Raw genomic sequence first — 22,013 nt, 5'->3', positions numbered from 1 at the left:
AGCAAAATGGATCCATTAAGTGGTAGGGGCATCAGTTTTAGAATAAGGGCACAGTACAGGCCCAAGAATGAATACACTACATTGGTCTTATTCTCAGCAACTAAGTACACAGTTAAACATTAATTTTGGTATGTGAGCAACTTGATGCAGTAGGTAACTGCTGTTTTCCTTCTGTTGCATTCAGTCTCTCATCTTGATGTATTCCTTTCTTTTCTTCATGTACATGGTGGTGTTCTGTCCCTCTGCTGTTCTTGTGATCATTTCCATTTCACTTTCCTTGTGTTTCATTCCTCTGTCTTTCTTGTCTAGACCAAGCGGAGCAGCCAGCTGGCAGTAGCACCCTGTAGGACCCCCAGGACCCGATGGTAAGTGCACTTGTGTGCTTGCCAGGCTCCCAGTGGCTCCTGCTCCTCTGCTTCACAGAGAGAAGCTCACAAATTCCATCTCCTCTTTGTAAATGTCCTTATGGGTTTAGTTTTTTTCTTTTAATTTGATGACATATAGGACAGAAATCAGGTGTCAGAAGAAATCAGTACTGGTTTAAGGAAATGTGGCAGGTTCCACCACCTGTTGCTGCAATATTTGGAGATTGTGAGGGACACCAAGCATGTGTATGTGTGGGCAGGACCCCTGGTTCTGCTTTCTGTTCTGCCATAGACTAATTAGTCCCCCTCTGGCCCTGGCCTTCACTTTCTCCCACGAAATTGAAGGCAGGACAGGTGATTTCGATAGTTCCTTTATCCTAGTCTAAGGCTGTCATGATGAGAAGTAACTTAACAGATGGTTCTCATGAAGATTGAGAACATTGTTTCAGGTGTCAGATGATCTCAATTCCATGATAGACTCGTGATACACTCATTTCCTTGATAAACTAAGTCTGTTGGTGTTCACCAAATTTAGTTTGGTGGTAAATTTAGTTCTTTATCGCTTCATTTTAGAATTGGCTTATTAGTGTTATTCAAGTACTTTTTGTAATTTTTAATACGTATATAGACTGTTAAGTTTCACAGGTCTTTAGTGACACAGAAATGCATTGGTCTAGCCCAGTGGTTCTTAACCTGAGGAAATCTCCCCAGGGGACATCTGGCCATGTCTAGAGACTTTGGATTGTCACAATTAGAAGCGGGGTACCACTAGCATCTACTAAATAGAGGCTACAGGTGCTGTTAAACATCTTCCAGTGCATCAGACAGCCCACCCCACAGCCAAGGATTGATTATCTGGCCCAGATGTCGTTCATGGTGTGGTTGAGGCACCTGTAGCGGTCTGTGGCGGGATACCTTCCTTAGTCCTCTGATAGGATACAGGAGATGTACCTACTACAAATGGCTTCTACTCATAGTGGATTAGGTTTCCAGGGTCATGACTTTTAAAGAGGACACCTGGGGAGAGAAAAGGGAGTTCTCACTGATTAGTTTTGGTTGTCCAAAAAAGGAATTTGACATTTAGAGTCAGCTAGGTGCTCTAACGTTCTTGTTATAAAACTTAAAATAGCACTTTACCTTTTAGATAGTATGTGATTTCGAGTGCATCTTAATGGTATTAAGATTGTACTTCCTTTTGTTAAGATTTCATCTAGACATTTTACTTATTTAATACTCTATTTACATATAGAACAGTGTACTTTGCTGTTTATATGACCTACAGACTGGGTTTGTACAGCACTTGGGAGGTTGTGGAAAAATCTTTGCATTTCTTTTGCAAGTGATTGTATTACAGCAAATTGACATCTGTTTTTCTATTAAATTTTACAGTGTGGCCCTTCTTTAAATGTGTGTAAGGTTTATGCGAGGAGTGAAGGTTTACATTACACCTCTCTTTTAATTTATTGTAAAAGCTCATACTAAGTACTAAGTAAATGATCAGTAAAAAAAAAAGGGCACATTCCTTGGCCTGTTTGGGGCGCCTGAGGGGGTATGTCTTATAAAAATGTCATTGGATTCAGGGAAAAAGTTTCTGAATATGATTTTTGAATCTGTGGGCTACGCCAGGAACTCTTTCTTCACATGGTCATAAAAGAAGCCATGGATTTCCTCACACATCAGTTGCAGCACAGAGAAGTTATGTCAGTAGTCATTTATATTTGTATTATGGATGTGTTTGGGCAATGAGCATTTTGTTTGCTATCAGTAATCTAATATGGGCTGAGCATTACACACAGACAGAACTAGCTTATGTCATAAGTGTAAGAGAACTGATGGAAAGGAGGTAGAATCCAAATTCCCTTAAAACTGGATCCCTGAAGAACCTTTGTCATTATCTGATTTAGACAAAGTGCTGTTAAGTTGACAGAGGGAGAAAGAATCACAAGAGGAGGTTATGCCTGTGGAAAGGTGCTTAGATGTTTGTGCCCCTTATGGAGGGAGATTGGCTTATAATTCCTCACCTGGAGACACGTGTTAGTCAGCTCTGTGCAGATCCTTCACTCTTGTTACCACGGGATTGTGGTCCCAGTAAAGTGTGTGTTTGTTTCTTGCGTTCCATTTTAAGTGCCTTTGGAAGTGAATGGATAGACAGGCTATCAGGAATGTATTTGCTCAAACCCTTATAAATGTAGTGGCAAAAAAATCGGATTTCCTATGGGCTGAAGAATTAGGTGTTTAGGCCGGGCGCGGTGGCTCACGCCTGTAATCCCAGCACTTTGGGAGGCTGAAGCAGGCAGATCACGAGGCCAGGAGATTGAGACCATCCTGGCGAACACAGTGAAACCTCGTCTCTACTAAAAATACAGAAAATTAGCCGGGTGTGGTGGCAGGTGCCTGTAGTTCCCAGCTACTCGGGAGGCTGAGGCAGGAGAATGGCGTGAACCTGCGAGGTGGAGCTTGCAGTGAGCTGAGATCGCACCACTGCACTCCAGCCTGGGCGACAGAGTAAGACTCCGTCTCAAAAAAAAAAAAAAAAAAAAAGCGTTTAAAATAGTATTTTAGAATTTGCGTTTTAAGATTAACAAGCAAAATGACTGTTAAGGTTCTCAAATTTTTTATCAAAATCTGGTGGTGTTTTTTAGGGTTTGTTTTTGCTTTGTATTGTACTTGATGTTTCTACTTTTAATCTAGATGTTTTCAATGATGCTGTTTTATGTCTCTGACCTCATTTTTGTTTGTTTACAGTTTTAACTAATTATGCTTCCTGGTAGTGATTCTCTGTTATGGAGAATATAACTTTATGTGTGTATAGCAGCTTTAAGTCGTTTTTAGTTTGATTTTACTAACGCAGAGATAAAAAGTGTCAGAGGCTTGTAGTTCTGGAAGCTGGTGGAGGTTTGTCTGGGGGAGAGCAGTGGAGAAAAAGGAGGATTGTTAGGGAAGAATGGGGATCTGTCTGGATCTGAAGACTGTGAAACACCAGCTTCCAGAAAAATAGAAATCTGGTAATTAAAAAATGTAAAAGAAAGGTTAAAAATTCTGGTTAAATCCTAAAGAAACTGGGCTTCTGACTTCTTCAGTATAATTACTCCTATAGATAATTGTTTCTTATCTTCATGACTTGAGTTCGTTGTTCCAGCTTATCAGGATGATGTTGCAATTTAATCTTACCTTCTAAACGTATGGTATCACTTGGAATGCAGTCAGTGTTTCTGAATTCCATCCTCTGAATTGTTAATGAAATATTGACCTGGGCTGGACCTAGTCAGATCCCTCAGGGCTCTCAGAGTGCCATGCTGGTGGACAGTGAATTATTCATAATTACTCTGAATTTGGTATTTAAGCCATTGTGAATGTGTATCTTTTGAAATTCAGCAGAATCTCTGCTTCTCTTGTTTTGCTTCCAACAATTATGGATAATCATGTCTTAGTTAAAAGGGCCCCAAGTTATAACATTGTTTTTCTCTAATATGCTTCTTACAAATAGTCAGTCCCTATTAACTATGTGGCATTGAAATTCAATGCTATTACTAATTTTCCTTTGACATCAATAGTAGCTTTTTGAGAATACCTTACCTCATAATTTGATGGTCATTATAGCTATGAAGGGAACTAATGCCCAAGATTCTCAAAAATACAAGATTGATGGGTTTCTTTCTTTTCCCCTCTGTCATCATTTATCTATATAACATAGTATTTATAGTCATGATTCATTCCTTTCTTTAGGAATCCAAAGTGATAATTGCCCAGGAATATACAGTGTGCTTGATTGGATTAATAATTGTCTTCTTCAATAATTCAGAATAACACATGAGCGAATGAAAGAATAAATGAATAAATAAATAAAAATTGTGTTTCAGGGAAGAAAAAATCCCAGGAAAATAAAAACAAAGGAAACAAAATCCAAGACATACAACTGAAGACAAGTGAGCCAGATTTCACCTCTGCAAATATGAGAGATTCTGCAGAAGGTAAGCTTGTGATATTGGCCTGGTCTGAATTGAGTATATATGTACCCAGTGAATTTAACTTTGTGTCTCCTTGTGTTGTCCTTCTGAGAATCATTTAGGATCTTTATGAGGTTAAACAGCAAAAAAGCTGCCTAAATTTAATATGGTAAGCTGAGCCTTCTATATGCTACCTTCCCTTCAAACAATTATGAAAGACTTTTCTTCTTAAAAATGAACTTGTTCCCTTGTTAAAATAAAATGAGACCAAGTGTGGTGGCTCACGCCTGTAATCCCAGCACTTTGGGAGGCTGAGCCAGAAGAATCTCTTGAGGCCGGGAGTTTGAGACCAGCTTGGGCAACATAGTGAGACCCTGTTTCTACAAAAGAAAATGAAATAAGAACATTCACTAAGATGATGGCATGTGCCTGTAGTCCTGGCTACAGGCGGGGGGATCACTGGTGCCCAGGAGTTTGAGGCTATTGAGCTGTGATCCCCCTCACTGTACTCCAGCCTGGGTAACAGGGTGAGACTCTGTCTCTAAAAAAAATAAAAATGATAATAAAATGAAACATATGATTGCATTTAAAAATAGCATAAAGTTCAAAACCATCAAAAAATAGTGATAGCAAAAGGACATGAGGAGGCTCCTGAGGTGCTTGTTGTTTTCTGTTACTCATCTGTGGAATGGTCACATGGGTATATATATTTAGTGAACATTTTATCTTGCTGTATATATACTTAACTATTTGTACACTTTAATACATGGATGTTTTATACTGCAAATTAAGCATTTACTTAAAATATCAAAGATCTTTGATTTTTGTATAACAGAACAAAAAGTGTACAGAATGAAGTGTGTTTCTGTTTTTTGTTAGAATTTAAATTCTTATTTTCTCTCTTCGTGTTTCTCCCCTTAAAATTTTCTCCTTTATAGTCCCTCTGCTGATTAATATTCTAGGCCTGCTGTGACGTAAGAATCCAACCAAGAGGCATGGATTGAAAGTCAGAAAGACAGCTTGCCCTGTGCTCATTGCAGTTGGGCCACCATATTGAGACTATTAATGCAGAAGGGAAGGAGGTGTGTCTTAATTTGCCGTGGGCAAATTTTCGCAGATCGGAGCTTACTCGAGTTGTTTATAGTGACCCAAGTAGGCAAATTTCAGAAGACAGGTTTGTGACTCTTTAAGAAATATTTGTAGGGGAAAATAACCAAAATATTTTGGATGCCTTTCATAACCATTTTTAAGCACTGTTTGTGATGATAACATTCATAAAACATTATAATTTTCTGTGCCATTTTATGAAGCAAGAATAGTCAAATTCATTTCCCAGAGTCTTAAAACTAAGTTCTGCCTCCTTATTGCAGATTTGCCGAGAGTTTTTTTTGAACAACAAAAATTAGAAAGGAACCTTACTACCTTTGGTGGCAGAATTAGAAAACAGGTTCAACAGTCGTCTACTCCCCTTGAGTAATTCAAGACAATTATTTTTCTCCTGATGCAACATCAGGTCCCATGAAAAATGACACTTGCTGGCCCGGCGCGGTGGCTCACGCCTGTAATCCTAGCACTTTGGGAGGCTGAGGCAGGTGGATCACAAGGTCAGGAGCTCGAGACCATCCTGGCTAACACGGTGAAATCCCGTCTCTACTAAAAATACAAAAAAATTAGCTGGGCGTGGTGGTGGGCGCCTGTAGTCCCAGCTACTTGGGAGGCTGAGGCAGGGGAATAGCGTGAACCTGGGAGGTGGAGCTTGCAGTGAGCTGAGATCGCGTCCCTGCAATCCAGCCTGGGAGACAGAGCGAGACTCCGTCTCAAAAAAAAAAAAAGAAAAGAAAAATGACACTTGCTCTTTATCCCCCAGTATGTGGCACAGCTGGTCAAAGTGGGGTCGTAGGCTTCCCCTGAATGTTCTGCATTGTCCTCAGCTAATGGTCTGTATCATGAGCAAACAGTTCAGACTCTTCTTTGTGCTCCCAAACCTCCCTTTATGTTAAAACTCCACAGATCACATCAAGTGCGTGGACCCACTCTGGCATGGGCTGTACTTGTTAATAGAGCTGGTCGGTCTTTGGTTTGTATTACTTTGGACAGTTTTAAATCTGGGATTGTTTACCAGTCATGGGGAAAGACATTTTTTCCCCATCAAAAGAAGCCACAGATTTTGACTGAAAATGAAGTGTATTAGGAAATTTCTGAGCCTTAGAATTGCATTTTCTGTTGTTTCATTTCAACTCTTTTGGCAGTATTCTTGGTCTCTATTGAAAATGTCTTTGAAAAGAGAGGTAGCTCCTAATTTGAAATACATTACTACCATCGAATGACTGGTTGCCCAGTTTGTGGAAAGCTCATGGAATTTATGAAATTAGTCTAGGGGGAGAGAAGGCTGTTTCTGTTTGGAAACAGAAACCTCATTGCTAGTAAATGTAGTAGCAGATGGGAAAAATTAGTTCCCCATATTCCTGGGAAACAGCAAGGGGGCTAGGACTGAATAAGTGAGCTTGTATGAATAGTACCTGGCATTGACCTCTTCCCCACTGTGTCCACACAGTCCACGTGTCTAGTAGCAGGCCTCTCGGATCATGAGGGTCTGGCTGCTCTTTTCTGCCTCCACTGCTTCTTCCCCTTTCCTTGTTAGCACAGCAGCCAGCATCTCCATTCTCATTCCACTCGGCCAGTCTTGCTCCTCAGCCTCCAGTAATGACCTTCCCCCATCCTTTCACCCACCCTGCAGCCGAATCTCCCAGATGGCACTCTCCTGCTTTCAAATACCTTCAGCGGCTCCCCACTGTCGCCAGATAAGTCCACATTAATTTATAATGTTCTCTATGTTTTGATTCTTCTCTGCTTGCTTTTCCTGTTCTGTCCTTAATTCTTGTATCCTTCAGGTTCAGTCTGCTTAGCCCTTTCTCTAAGAATCCTTTCCTGATTAATCAAGCCTGTGTGAGATGCTTCCGTACCACACTTACTTCCATAAACACAGCCATTAATGTTCTGTAGTTTCGTTGCCTTCCTGCTTGTGTGTGGCTTCTATGAAAGTGAAGCTCTTTGTGGGTAAGGATCTTGACAGTCTTGTTTACCTAGTGCTGATAGATAGTGGGTGCTAAGTCAGTATTTGCAGGTGCCTGGGGGAACAGCCAGGTAATGTAGCCTGGAGAAGAAGTCAGAATAGCTCTGCCTGCTCCACGGAGCCTGTCTTCACTCTCCTAGTGCCTGCGGTAGAGGGGCCCGGTTCTGCAGTGCAGGAAGTGGGACTGTCACGACAGCAGCATTGGGGACCATTCCTACTAGCACGAAACCATGCTTACAGCTTCTGTCTTTAAGAATCCTGTTGTCCCTGTGTTTTCTTCCAGTCTCTTCTGCATTTCTTTTTCTTTACAGCTAAATTTGAAAGAGTCGCTAATAGTTTCCCTGTCTCTCCCGTCTCCTTCCATTCTCTTAGGAACTCTGTTAGGCATTTGTCCCCACCACTCCACTTGCTGTCGCAATCACCAGACCTCTGCCTTGGCAGATGGAATGTTCCATTCTCAGTCCTTATCCAACCCAGCAGGAGTTCTGAACACAGCTGATCATTCCCTCCGTGAAGCAGTTTGTTTACTTAGCCGAAGGGCCACCACTCTCTTGCTTCTCCAGATACCTCACTGGCCTTTCCCCCAGCCTCAGTTGTGGAGTCATCTGGGACACAGTCGTCTCATCCCTCTTCTGCCTGTGTTCACTTGCCAGGTGACCTCATCCAGTCCGATACCTTCTCTGGCCTTCTCTAGGATTTTGAAATTTCTAGGCCAGCCTCTTTATTGAATTCCAGATTCATATAAAGCTGTCTACTTAATGTATTCAGGTACCTTAAACTCTAGCACGTCTGAAGTAAGCTCTTGATTTCCCCCACAACATGCACATGCACATGCACACAGACCATAGTTGCTTCTCTTGTGGTCTTCAACATTTTATTAGCCAGGATTATCGCAGTTCTGTGGAATGTCGTCTTCTCTGTCACCACAACCAGTCAGCAGGCGCATTGTCAACTTCATCACCAAAGTATATCCAGAGCACTTGTAGTCCCGCCCTGCTGCCACCCCTGTGCTACCATCCTGCCTCTCCTGGAGGATGCAGTGGGCCCCGTCTTGTCCATCTGCCTCCACCCTTGTCACCTAGGGTTCACTATCTTCCTTGTAGTAACCAGAGTGAGTCTCTTGAATACAAATCAGATTATATATTTCTATCTGGTAGCCTGCCGTTTTCACTCAGAGTAAAGGCCAGCAGCCTGCAGGGGCTTGTGTAAGTAGGCCCCTGTTTGCATCTCCAGTCTTATCTCCTGCCCTCACTTTCCCCAGCTTCCCCACCTCACCTCACTGACGTCTTTGCTGTTCTTTGAACGCATCTAGTATGTTCTTGACTCAGTGCTTATGCATTTTGAGGGTTCCTCTATCGAGTAGGGCTCCTCCCCCCCCCCGCCCCCCAGTATTTGCATGCCTCATTTTCCTTAGGTCTCTCCTCCACTGTCACCTTCTAAGCAAGTCCTTCCGTGACCGCCTTCTACCACCCACCTCAGGTGGGCTTGGCCTAGGGACTCCAAAGGGACTGCAGATTTCTGTTCCCTTCAGTGAGATGCTCCTGAGTTCTTAATAACTTGGCTAGGCTTAGAAGAGATGATCTCCAAAGATTATCTAGCTTGAAAAACTTGTGATTACATGATTCTGGAAAATGTTCTAGCTTCTGAATATAACGTTTTAGTTAAGAAGGAGAGAGGATCATTTACTCCAGACAGACTCGCAAGGATCTAACCTGGTGATATGTCTGGTAATGAACTATTTCCAGTTTGGAATCATGAGAAATTAGAATTTACAACTACTCTCCTAAAATGTAGTTTACTCCAACACAATTTTAAACACTGCAGTTTCTGTAAACAGAGTTGTATGTATGTGCAACTAAACACAAAACCCCAGCTCCACACGGACATCCTTGTCTATTGCGTTCGTGTATGTATCCTCACTGCTGGGAATATTGCCTGGTATGTAGCTGGTACTCTAAATACTTGTTGAATGAATGGATGAATGAAATGGATTCATATCCAATACAACTTTATCAATTAAGTATATAAAATAGAAGTAATTTATTGTTCCTCATCATCTCCCTCATGTTTTAGGTGGTAAGAGAAATCACTTGAATCATACAAATTATTCACCAAGTAGCTGGTTTCCCATGCTTCACTTCCATGCTTCTGCTTCCATGTGCTTTCTAGGTCCTAAAGAAGACGAAGAGAAGCCTTCAGCCTCAGCACTTGAGCAGCCGGCCACCCTCCAGGAGGTTCCTCCAGAACTAGCAACCCCTGCCCCTGCCTGGGAGCCACAGCCAGAACCAGACGAGCGATTAGAAGCAGCAGATTGTGAGGTGAATGATTTGGGGGAAGAGGAGGAGGAGGAAGAGGAGGATGAAGAAGAAGATGATGATGATGAGTTGGAAGAAGAGGGGGAAGAAGAAGCCAGCATGCCAAATGAAAGTTCTGTGAAAGAGCCAGAAATACGGTGTGATGAGAAGCCAGAAGATTTATTAGAGGAACCAAAAACAACTTCAGAAGAAACTCTTGAAGACTTCTCAGAGGTAGCACCTGCCATGCAAATCCCCAGAACTAAAGAAGAGGCCAATGGTGATGTATTTGAAACGTTTATGTTTCCATGTCAGCATTGTGAAAGGAAGTTTACAACCAAACAGGGGCTTGAGCGTCACATGCATATCCATATATCCACCATCAATCATGCTTTCAAATGTAAGTACTGTGGGAAAGCCTTTGGCACACAGATTAACCGGCGGCGGCATGAGCGGCGCCACGAAGCAGGGTTAAAGCGGAAACCCAGCCAAACACTACAGCCGTCAGAGGACCTGGCTGATGGCAAAGCATCTGGAGAAAACGTTACTTCAAAAGATGAGTTGAGTCCTCCCAGTCTTGGGCCAGACTGTCTGATCATGAATTCAGAGAAGGCTTCCCAAGACACAGTAAATTCTTCTGTTGTAGAAGAGAATGGGGAAGTTAAAGAACTTCATCCGTGCAAATATTGTAAAAAGGTTTTTGGAACTCATACTAATATGAGACGGCATCAGCGTAGAGTTCACGAACGCCATCTGATTCCCAAAGGTGTACGGCGAAAAGGAGGCCTTGAAGAGCCCCAGCCTCCAGCAGAACAGGCCCAGGCCACCCAGAACGTCTATGTACCAAGCACAGAGCCAGAGGAGGAAGGGGAAGCAGATGACGTGTACATCATGGACATTTCTAGCAATATCTCTGAAAACTTAAATTACTATATTGATGGTAAAATTCAAACTAATAACAACACTAGTAACTGTGATGTGATTGAGATGGAGTCTGCTTCGGCAGATTTGTATGGTATAAATTGTCTGCTTACTCCAGTTACAGTGGAAATTACTCAAAATATAAAGACCACACAGGTCCCTGTAACAGAAGATCTTCCTAAAGAGCCTTCGGGCAGCACAAATAGTGAGGCCAAGAAACGGAGAACGGCGAGCCCGCCTGCACTGCCCAAAATTAAGGCCGAAGCAGATTCTGACCCCATGGCCCCCTCCTGCTCCTTAAGTCTTCCTCTTAGCATATCAACAACGGAGGCAGTGTCTTTCCATAAAGAGAAAAGTGTTTATTTGTCATCAAAGCTCAAGCAACTTCTTCAAACCCAAGATAAACTAACTCCTCCTGCAGGGATTTCAGCAACTGAAATAGCTAAATTAGGTCCTGTTTGTGTGTCTGCTCCTGCATCAATGTTGCCTGTGACCTCAAGTAGGTTTAAGAGGCGGACCAGCTCTCCTCCCAGTTCTCCACAGCACAGTCCTGCCCTTCGAGACTTTGGAAAGCCAAGTGATGGGAAAGCAGCGTGGACCGATGCAGTGCTGACTTCCAAAAAATCCAAATTAGAAAGTCATAGCGACTCACCAGCATGGAGTTTGTCTGGGAGAGATGAGAGAGAAACTGTGAGCCCTCCATGCTTTGATGAATATAAAATGTCTAAAGAGTGGACAGCCAGTTCTGCTTTTAGCAGTGTGTGCAACCAGCAGCCACTGGATTTATCCAGCGGTGTCAAACAGAAGACTGAGGGTACAGGCAAGACTCCAGTCCAGTGGGAATCTGTCTTAGATCTCAGTGTGCATAAAAAGCCTTGTAGTGACTCTGAAGGCAAGGAATTCAAAGAGAATCATTCAGTGCAGCCTACATGTAGTGCTGTAAAGAAAAGGAAACCAACCACCTGCATGCTGCAGAAGGTTCTTCTCAATGAATATAATGGCATCGATTTACCTGTAGAAAACCCTGCAGATATGACCAGGAGCCCAAGTCCTTGTAAATCCCTAGAAGCTCAGCCAGATCCTGACCTCGGTCCGGACTCTGGTTTCCCTGCCCCTACTGTTGAGTCCCCACCTGATGTTTGTCCTTCATCACCTGCCCTGCAGACACCCTCCCTTTCATCTGGTCAGCTGCCTCCTCTCTTGATCCCCACAGATCCCTCTTCCCCTCCACCCTGTCCCCCGGTATTAACTGTTGCCACTCCGCCCCCTCCCCTCCTTCCTACCGTACCTCTTCCAGCCCCCTCTTCCAGTGCATCTCCACATCCATGCCCTTCTCCACTCTCAAATGCCACTGCACAGTCCCCACTTCCAATTCTGTCCCCAACAGTGTCCCCCTCTCCCTCTCCCATTCCTCCTGTGGAGTCCCTGATGTCTGCCGCATCACCCGGGCCTCCAACACTTTCTTCTTCCTCCTCTTCATCTTCCTCCTCCTCTTCATTTTCTTCTTCATCTTCCTCCTCTTCTCCTTCTCCACCTCCTCTCTCTGCGATCTCATCTGTTGTTTCCTCTGGTGATAATCTGGAGGCTTCTCTCCCCATGATATCTTTCAAACAGGAGGAATTGGAGAATGAAGGTCTGAAACCCAGGGAAGAGCCCCAGTCTGCTGCTGAACAGGATGTTGTTCAGGAAACATTCAACAAAAACTTTGTTTGCAATGTCTGTGAATCACCTTTTCTTTCCATTAAAGATCTAACCAAACATTTATCTATTCATGCTGAAGAATGGCCCTTCAAATGTGAATTTTGTGTGCAGCTTTTTAAGGATAAAACGGACTTGTCAGAACATCGCTTTTTGCTTCATGGAGTTGGGAATATCTTTGTGTGTTCTGTTTGTAAAAAAGAATTTGCTTTTTTGTGCAATTTGCAGCAGCACCAGCGAGATCTCCACCCAGATAAGGTGTGCACACATCACCAGTTTGAAAGCGGGACTCTGAGGCCCCAAAACTTTACAGATCCCAGCAAGGCCCATGTAGAGCATATGCAGAGCTTGCCAGAAGATCCTTTAGAAACTTCGAAAGAAGAAGAGGAGTTAAACGATTCCTCTGAAGAGCTTTACACGACTATAAAAATAATGGCTTCTGGAATAAAGACAAAAGATCCAGATGTTCGATTAGGCCTCAATCAGCATTACCCAAGCTTTAAACCACCTCCATTTCAGTACCATCACCGTAACCCCATGGGGATTGGTGTGACAGCCACAAATTTCACTACACACAATATTCCACAGACTTTTACTACTGCCATTCGCTGCACCAAGTGTGGAAAAGGTGTCGACAACATGCCGGAGTTGCACAAACATATCCTGGCGTGTGCTTCTGCAAGTGACAAGAAGAGGTACACGCCTAAGAAGAACCCAGTACCATTAAAACAAACTGTGCAACCCAAAAATGGCGTGGTGGTTTTAGATAACTCTGGGAAAAATGCCTTCCGACGAATGGGACAGCCCAAAAGGCTAAACTTTAGTGTTGAGCTCAGCAAAATGTCCTCGAATAAGCTCAAATTAAATGCATTGAAGAAAAAAAATCAGCTTGTACAGAAAGCAATTCTTCAGAAAAACAAATCTGCAAAGCAGAAGGCTGACTTGAAAAATGCTTGTGAGTCATCCTCTCACATCTGCCCTTACTGTAATCGAGAGTTCACTTACATTGGAAGCCTGAATAAACACGCCGCTTTCAGCTGTCCCAAGAAACCCCTTTCCCCTCCCAAAAAAAAAGTTTCTCATTCATCTAAGAAAGGTGGACACTCATCACCTGCAAGTAGTGACAAAAACAGCAACAGCAACCACCGCAGACGGACAGCGGATGCGGAGATTAAAATGCAAAGCATGCAGACTCCGTTGGGCAAGACCAGAGCCCGCAGCTCAGGCCCCACCCAAGTCCCGCTCCCCTCCTCATCCTTCAGGTCCAAGCAGAACGTCAAGTTTGCAGCTTCGGTGAAATCCAAAAAACCAAGCTCCTCCTCTTTAAGGAACTCCAGCCCGATAAGAATGGCCAAAATAACTCATGTTGAGGGGAAGAAACCTAAAGCTGTGGCCAAAAATCATTCTGCTCAGCTTTCCAGCAAAACATCGCGGAGCCTGCACGTGAGGGTACAGAAAAGCAAAGCCATTTTACAAAGCAAATCCACCTTGGCGAGTAAGAGAAGAACAGACCGGTTCAATATAAAATCTAGAGAGCGGAGCGGGGGGCCAGTCACCCGAAGCCTTCAGCTGGCAGCTGCTGCTGACTTGAGTGAGAACAAGAGAGAGGACGGCAGCGCCAAGCAGGAGCTGAAGGACTTCAGGTAAGCCCAGGAGCTGGTGGGAGGGAAAGACTGGGAAGGCGACAGTATCCTTGCCTATGGGCGGTTTTTGGTTTCTTGTTGCTTTTTTTTTTTTTTTCCCCTCCCTGTAAAATTTCGACCTAAACACTGAAAGGAAATAGCTGTTGCATAAGTTAAAGGCATGAAGGGTCACTGCTTTGGCTGCTTTTAGAGATGAATAAATAGTTTTAATTTCAGACTTAGGACTCACAAAGTGGTGCCACTTCTTTAATATGGCCAGATGTAAATTGAATTCGAAACTATAGAAAAGCTCTCAAAAGTACTCTTAAGCAAATATGAAATCCTCTCAAACTTCCTTTATGTCTTGGGTAATAGCTCAGTGTCACGTGTCTTATTTCCTGATCATAGGCCATTTCTTAGGTTAAGACGGGTCACTAAGTTCATTAGTAAACCTTGTTACAATCTTGTTTAATATTTCTGTGACTTCAGTATAGATCTAGTACCTGAGACTTTCTTTCATTGCCAATGCTTAAATATTAACAACTGATTGCATCGGTCAAAACAAAACATAGTCCTTTAAAAAGGCCTTAGTCCTGTCCGCCACCTCCTGAGCTCAGCCATAGGACAGTAAACAAGTCAGGTTCTGGTTGGGAAGCAGAGTAGGAGAGACGTGCTTGAAACTCCAAGCAGGACCCTTGGCGGCTCTTTCAGGCCGGTGTGATACCCAGGGCATGGCAGCCTCGTTTGTCAGTACCTTTGTCTCCTCATTAATGATAGAAGGATTTGTCTTAGATTTGAAGTGACTTTACTGCTTTATTGCCTGTGCTTCCTATATTAAGAACTGTTCTCAGTGACAGATGAAGAGAGAGGGCAGTGGTTGAATTTGTTACATTGGATTCTCAGACTTTCTAAGTCCTTTGTCCGAAGTGGATGTGTATTGGAATTCCTGCTGTTTCTTTCTGAATAGTTCAGTCTCGTGAAAATTACTCATCAGATAGCATTTCTGCAAAATACTTGTAAATCTTGTCTTTTCACAGTATGCCACCTGACTCTAGGCCTTCATGCTATAGCTTTTGGTATCTGAACATTCTTTGGTGCTTTAAGCAAGCGGAATTAGGGATCCTAAGTTTGGACGCGACTGCCGTTATGTAGAGGTCACGAGGACACAGGTGCCATTAGCTCTGCATAATTGATCAGGTAGAATTTTTAATGCTGGTGTGCCTTAAATCACAGCTAAAGATAGAGAAGAATCATTAACTCAGGCTGATTTGAATGATTTACTATAGGATTAATGGATCAGATTTTTAAAAAACTACTTCATAAATGTGTTAAATATTTAGTTGCCATAGGTCTGACCAACACTTGGTCTCTGGCCACGGCACATACATAGGTAGCATCTTGGAGGTTAGCTCTGCTGAAAATAAGCACCTGTGTTATCAGTTGTCAAAACTGCTTGCCTTTAGTAATTGAATTGTGCACCTGTTTGCGCTCAGTCTGTGTTCTGGAGGTGCCACACCAATAGGACATGATCAAATTGAATCCTTTTCCAGTTGCTTATATCTTCAACAGACAGAATGTGCCTTCATTTTCACAGATTGTACTATAAAACACCTCTCAGGTGGTTGATGCTTTAGAATGTACTGTTTCTATCCTTTTTGTCTTCAGTGTTATCTAAAAGAAGTGCTTGTTTTGCACTGGGCCCCACTTACACAGTTCAGGGTTAAAGTTGATTTGGAAAAATTAATTTCTGCAAAGAATAGCTGTCAGAGTGACTATAAATTTATCAAGTCTATTCAAATAGCCTCTACCCAGTGTCTTCTGAGTAACCTTTAAGACTACAGAGGACTAAAGTGCCTTAAAAATAATGTCTCTTCTTTGCTCCAGTTAATTTTCATTATTTTGCTTTGTTTGATAGTTAACAGTGGGTTACCTTGCTGGAGTGAAATTTGGCCTAAAAGGAAGCACAGAAGAATCAGATAAGAAAACATTGTATGGTCCTAACCGTGGACGGTAATGACAGGCATTGGTGGCAGCTCTGTGTGAGGTGCTGGAACTGTGCTGTGGACACATCTGTAGGTCAGGAATGTGATCCAAGGGTCCACTTACCAACTCACCATAAACCTGAGAAGTGTTCTTGGGAATTAGAAAACAAATGTTCATCAAGATATATTTTGACTATCTGGACACAAAAGTGGGCATTTCTTTGAAGTGTTTGTTTTGGTCTTAGTACTTTGTAGTTAGTTTAGCACAAAACTGGGATTCGTAAACTTAGACCTGGGTAATATGATGATTGTCATTAACGTGTCGCCCAGGGCTCTTACAGAGGCGGCCTCAGCCTCAGTGCATATTTGTTGCATTACACTGATAAGGAGTTGTTTGAACTACGGTCGTCTTCCTGTTTAAGTATAGTTCTACTTGTAAATTTTGTGTAGGGATGATTCCTGACACAAGGAATCATCACATCTATTACATGTCTAGGAATACTCACTTTCACTCTGTTTGCAGCTTGCTTTACTTACCCTGTTGGGTACGCAGGGATGACTTATAGAACAGGCAGCACATCCTTGTCCTGTGTATATCTTTACAACAAGCTGTGATTAAGAGCTAGTTTTCGATACTCAGATATTTTACATTTCAATGCCACTCTAGGATTCCACAGTTTTTCAAGTATATGCTTGCAATCAGCCATGTGATTTTTCCATGAGTTTTCTCCTTAACACTGAGGGTCATTTCCTGGAACATAAGCCATGGTGCCAGACAAGGTGTCAAAAAGCCATGTGCTCCAAATATTTTTCTTAGGACAAAACACAGGAAAGCAGGCATGCCACAGTCATTCAGGTTCTCCTGCTGCAGCTCTTACTACAGTGACCTACCCCCCACCCCTCACCATGGCTTTCTGTAGTGCCGAGTTTAAATCTGTTGCTAAGGGATCATTTCCAGGGGCTCCAATAAAACAGAAAGGGAAGGAAAGAGGTACATTCTCTACTCACCTCCTACCCATCTTTCACCTTTGTGAACCCCATGGTGTTTTTGGGTTCTTTAATACTTCTTTTAGAGCTACTTTTTTCTTTTCAAACTGAGTTCCTGTCGCAGTCAGTCAAGAAAACTTAAAGGTAGAGAAGCAAAATGAAATTCTAGACCAAGTTTTTCCATTTACCAGGAATTGATTAAAAAAAATAAAGTGCTGATTTCTCCTCCATCTCTGCTACACCCCTTGGAAATAAATGCGTGTAGTTCCTTGCAGGGTGTATCTTCTGGGTAGGACGCTCGTTCCTAAATACCTTCAGTCATGTGTGTGTTGTCGTCTTAATGACATTTGTCTTACGGTCTATTCACCTTTTTCTTTAACATGGTCAGTTCATGTAAGGTTATGTTATGTTGTCATTTATCTTCAGTTTTCTTATTTTCTAGGAACTTCCTGTAGAAAAGCCCCCCAAACAAAACAAACCTTAATTGACTAAAAGGTATTGCATGCTCAACTTAGGATAAGCACTACGGCAAAGGATACGAAATCTACCAAGCTTGCAAGACCAGTTGAAGCTGACTCAAAAATCCTAACATTCAACTGATTGCCGGCAGGCTTAGAGTCAGGCATCTGCTGCTTCGGTGGGGCCCAACGCGCATGCTGGGCGCCCAGGTGATTGAGATCCAAAGAGAAGGGCACTGTAAGACGGGCCAGATGAACTGGCTCCTCGTCATGGGACTGGTACCTCAGATCTGAGCATGACCCTTGTTTTTGGCACGTAGTGGAGAAAGGAATGATTTGAACTTAACCTTGCAAAGCAAGTTCTCTGTTTTAGCAGTAGTTTGTTGTAGGTTTCAGGGATGACAAATTTGGATGCACTCATTTAAAACGTTTTGGTCACATATCAGCTCTTGATGCCTTTCTTTTAAATTAATTATAGACAGAGAGAGGCATTTAGCTGATCTCTTACCCTGGTATTTCTTGTTTTTTTGTTGTTTTTGTTTTTTTAAATCACAAGTAGATTGCCAGCTTAATGGAGAGGAAACCAGATTGGATATGGACTCTTTTTTATGCCTATTCTGGTGTTGCGTTTGTGTATCCAAATGGGCATTATCCTCTCAGATTCTTATCTGGCACTAATTTATAACTATTATATTATCAGAGACTATTTAGCAATATATCAATGCACAGGCGCATCCCAGGCCTGTACAGATGTATGTCTACACGTAAGTATAAATGAATTTGCATACCAGGTTTTACACTTGCATCTCTAATAGAGATTAAAAACAACAAATTGGCCTCTTCCTAAGTATATTAATACCATTTGTCCTTGCATTTTATGCCTCCCCCTAAATTAATGACTGAGTTGGTGGAAAGCGGCTAGGTTTTATTCATACTGTTTTTTGTTCTCGACTTCAAAAGTAATCTACCTCTTAAAAATTTGTAGTTTAATATTTGTTTGGTGAATTTGTGCCACTTTAATCCTTCCACTATCATTCCCATTTTGTTACATTTCTGTTATGGGGACTTTATGTTGAAATATTGTATAAAGCATTTGTAGCAGTTTAAAAATAAAATATTTAAAATTATTTAAATTGTTTTGGACGCTTCAATTGTATTATATGTGATTTACATTTCACTTTTTTTGTTGGCGTTGTTAACCCAGAGAGTGCTCCTGTATTGAACTTTGCTGTTAGTTATTTTATTGCTTCTTTTTGGAGAGTGCTATAAAAGACTATTCTAATGAAAACATTAAAATTTACAATTTGACATACCAAAAGGGGTTGTCCATTGATTTTAACCAATGTAGCATTGAGAGAGAGAGAGGTTAATTATAGATAGACAAGAGTGCTGTTTGCTGTTTTTCCCTCCAGCATTGAAATCACTGGGGCTCGTCAGATGTATTAAAAAAAGATTTTTTTGTGCTATTGCTGCAAACACTTAATAACTAGAGGAGAATTTAAACAATGCATTTTATATTATTGTAACCAATAAAAAACTTTCTAAACATCTGTGAAAGGACTGCATTTTGTACGTAATTGGGAGCAGTTAGGGGATAAAACAAGGTGTGTGGAGGACTATTCAAAGGCCGCGCTCTAATTTAAAAGTGCGGCGTCTGCTCAGTGCACCTGGTGTCTGTTCACTTGTTTCTATTTGACAGTAACTGAACATGTGCTCATTCCAGTTGGAATTCTTTGTAGAGGGTGGACATGTAGTCAGGCAACGATGCCAAGACGTACCTTGTGAACTCACTCGGGTAAGAGTAAAATATAAAATAATTTCATCTGTGGGGTCTCTGTGCTTCCTGACAGTTTAATTTGTAGATTGATGTTTATTTCTATGGATTTCCAAGGAATGCAACCAAAAAGTTGTGATGACATACTCAGTTTATATGAAATTGCCGGGGTTTTTTAAGATTAAAAATGGCGGCCGGGCGCGGTGGCTCAAGCCTGTAATCCCAGCGCTTTGGGAGGCCAAGACGGGCGGATCACGAGGTCAGGAGATCGAGACCATCCTGGCGAACACGGTGAAACCCCGTCTCTACTAAAAAATACAAAAAAACTAGCCGGGCGAGGCGGCGGGCGCCTGTAGTCCCAGCTACTCGGGAGGCTGAGGCAGGAGAATGCCGTAAACCCGGGGGGCGGAGCTTGCAGTGAGCTGAGATCCGGCCGCTGCACTCTAGCCCGGGCGACAGAGCCAGACTCCGTCTCAAAAAAAAAAAAAAAAAGATTAAAAATGGCTGACTATAAGCGATTTCCTATAGTTTATCATCATAGCAGTTTGCTAACCACATCTGTCTGTCACTCACTCCTCAGGGAAAGGTGGTGAAGGGATAGCCAGCTTCCCTTGGCCAGATGCTCACGTTTCTGGCATACGATATATCTCCCTTAGAAAAACACGGAGGAGGAGAGAGGTTGGTGGGAATCTGGAAGTGGTCTTTGATATTAGGAGTTGTAAACAAATGAGGATTGAACACGCAGCAGTGCCCTGTGAGGAGCTGAACGTTGTGAGAAAGAGCATGGTCTTGCGGGAGAACTGGGTTTCCATCCGAACCCATCTGCCGGCCGTTCATCCCTTCCTGTACCTTCAGTAAACGGGCCTCCAACAAGCGCCCTCCATGGCTATGTCTTTGGTGTTTTAGCCTTGGGCAAGTTCCTTTACATTCTGGATCATAGTTCCCAGTCTGCAAAAAGTGGGGAGTGGACTGGCTGGTTTCTGAGTGTGCCTTCGAGGAGGAGATCTTTTTTCCTGGATCTGGATGCTGTCAGACACAAGCACTGGACTGAAAGGGTGCGGTGATGGTTTGGTCTCCACGGTGTCCCTGGCTCTGCCTGGAACATGACAGGGACTCAGATGTTTACTGGAGGAGTCACCAAGGAACCATGTCACATCCATCTCACCAAGGGCGAAGCTGCCTTGTTTGGGTTGCTTTGACTCTTTTATGATAGAGTTAAACATTTTTTAAAAAATCAAAAGCTAATTAAAGCCTTCCGTCCCTGTTACCATTGAAGCATTTCACAGTGTTTCTGGTAAATGCCTTGCTAGGCTGGCTGTCTCGTCTCAGTTGTTACAAGTACTTTCTAGCAAGATATTTTACAAAATCAACTTAATTTATTGAGTACTTAGGGTATGCCTGGCTGTGTTCTAGGTGCTTAGGATACATCACTGAACAAAATGGACAAAAATCCTGACCTCTGTGGGGCTTATATTTTCATAGTGGCTTTTTTCCCCACTTTATACTTCACATTCCAGACCTCCTCGCTGTCACAATTCCCCAAAGGCTAGGTGGTCAAGGAGATGCTTCTAGCTTAATATCTGAGTGCCGATAATCTAGATGACTGCCGGCTTTTAATACTTACGTTAAAATGACTCTACTAAAATTATCGCTCACTTAATGCATTTGATATTTTATTCATGTGGATTTTGATTTGATATTGAACCTCGCTTTGAATATATTGACTTGAATCCATAAAAAAAATCATAAAGGGCAATTTACCTTGAAAGTGGATTAGAGCACAGGCGGATGAGAAAAGGGTTGACTCGGATATAAAGGCCACATTTAAAGTGCTTCAAAGACCAGGCTGATAGCTACAGAAAATGGTTTGTCATTCCCCATCAGTCTTTACAGGCCCAGCTGTCATGGCCTCTTTCCTGCCTGATGGCACCACCCCTGCAGCTGCCGCTTAGGGCAGCCTCAGTGAAGGTGCTGGTAAAGCACTGCTGTTGAGCGTATGTTCGAGGGCGTTGGAGGTGTGGATGGGCCATTCTGCTAGACTTAACAAAATGGGGAGCCACAAGCCCTGCCCTTCAACACTGTGGGTTCCACACTTCACCTGGGGAGCTTGTCAAAACTACTAGTTCCAAGGCCCTACAAGTGGACTTTCCAATGAGTCCATTTAGGGCTGGGACCTACCTGGGTAATATGTACTTTAAAGACCCCAGGTAAATTAAGGGCACAGGAGAATTTCTGAATTTAATATGGGAAGAAATAAGATGAGGGTAGCTCTCAATTGCTAGAGAATTGTGTGCGCTTTAGGCCTCGCAGTGCCGCGTGTCATCCTTATAATCATCCTGCAAAGTGGGCAGTGTTGTTTTCCCATTCTTCCTCAGGCTGGCGGGGGCGTGCAGCTGGCATTAGGGCATTGTTATTCTGAAGCCAATCCTGAGCCATGTCCACTCGGTGGAAAGAGGAGGTGGTACGCCTTGAGGGTGAAGGAACCATGGGCCTAATGTGTAGTTTCTCTCCGGCTTATGTTGATTCCAAGGTCCAAGGCCCAAGCCCCACTGGGCCCTGCCGTTCTGGTGGCTTGACCTTTCCTGAAGGGTTTGCCTCACAAGCAGAACCTTGAATACACAGTATTATGGGATAAGAAAAATAAAGGTCCAGATTGGTGAGAATGGTGACATGTGGACATTAAGATTTTAGACCAAACATCTAATGTCAAAATAGAAATTGAATATGGTTTGAGGTTTGAGTGGGTGGCATGTAGGGAAAAAAGTGCAAAACTGCTCCTTGGTGGTGCCATGGATCTCTGCTGCGGCCCCAGGCCCAATCCTTGCTGCCACCTACACAGGGTCACGTCACTTCCTCCCTCCCCGCCTTCTGCCCTTGTGCCACTTCCTCTGA

The 22,013-nt window shown here is 42.8% G+C and overlaps 1 protein-coding gene across 17 annotated transcripts in view; it reads left to right on the top strand.

Moving 5' to 3' along the window:
• The window catches only part of PRDM2 (PR/SET domain 2), a 129,291-nt gene that overhangs the window by 72,807 nt on the left and 34,471 nt on the right, over nt 1-22,013 (top strand). For 12 of the 17 annotated variants that reach the window (XR_012425885.1, XM_074019759.1, XM_074019749.1 and 9 more), the window contains 2 exons: nt 4,226-4,336; nt 9,555-13,941. The exons of 1 other annotated variant lie outside the window; for it this stretch is intronic. Coding sequence is in view for 15 of the 16 variants with exons in the window: in XM_074019749.1 (XP_073875850.1) it covers nt 4,226-4,336; nt 9,555-13,941 (4,498 nt within the window). In the remaining variant the exon portion in view is untranslated. Of the gene's footprint in view, nt 1-4,225; nt 4,337-9,554; nt 13,942-17,331; nt 18,896-22,013 lie in introns of those variants that run through there. 4 more of the 17 variants (XM_074019731.1, XM_045380265.3, XM_045380288.3 and 1 more) reach the window with 1 other exon arrangement.

This window comes from Macaca fascicularis, chromosome 1, assembly GCF_037993035.2.
Source record: "Macaca fascicularis isolate 582-1 chromosome 1, T2T-MFA8v1.1".
NCBI lineage: Eukaryota > Metazoa > Chordata > Mammalia > Primates > Cercopithecidae > Macaca > Macaca fascicularis.
The sequence above is the reverse complement of the archived record's forward strand: the minus strand, read 5'-3'. Positions and strand labels throughout refer to the sequence as shown.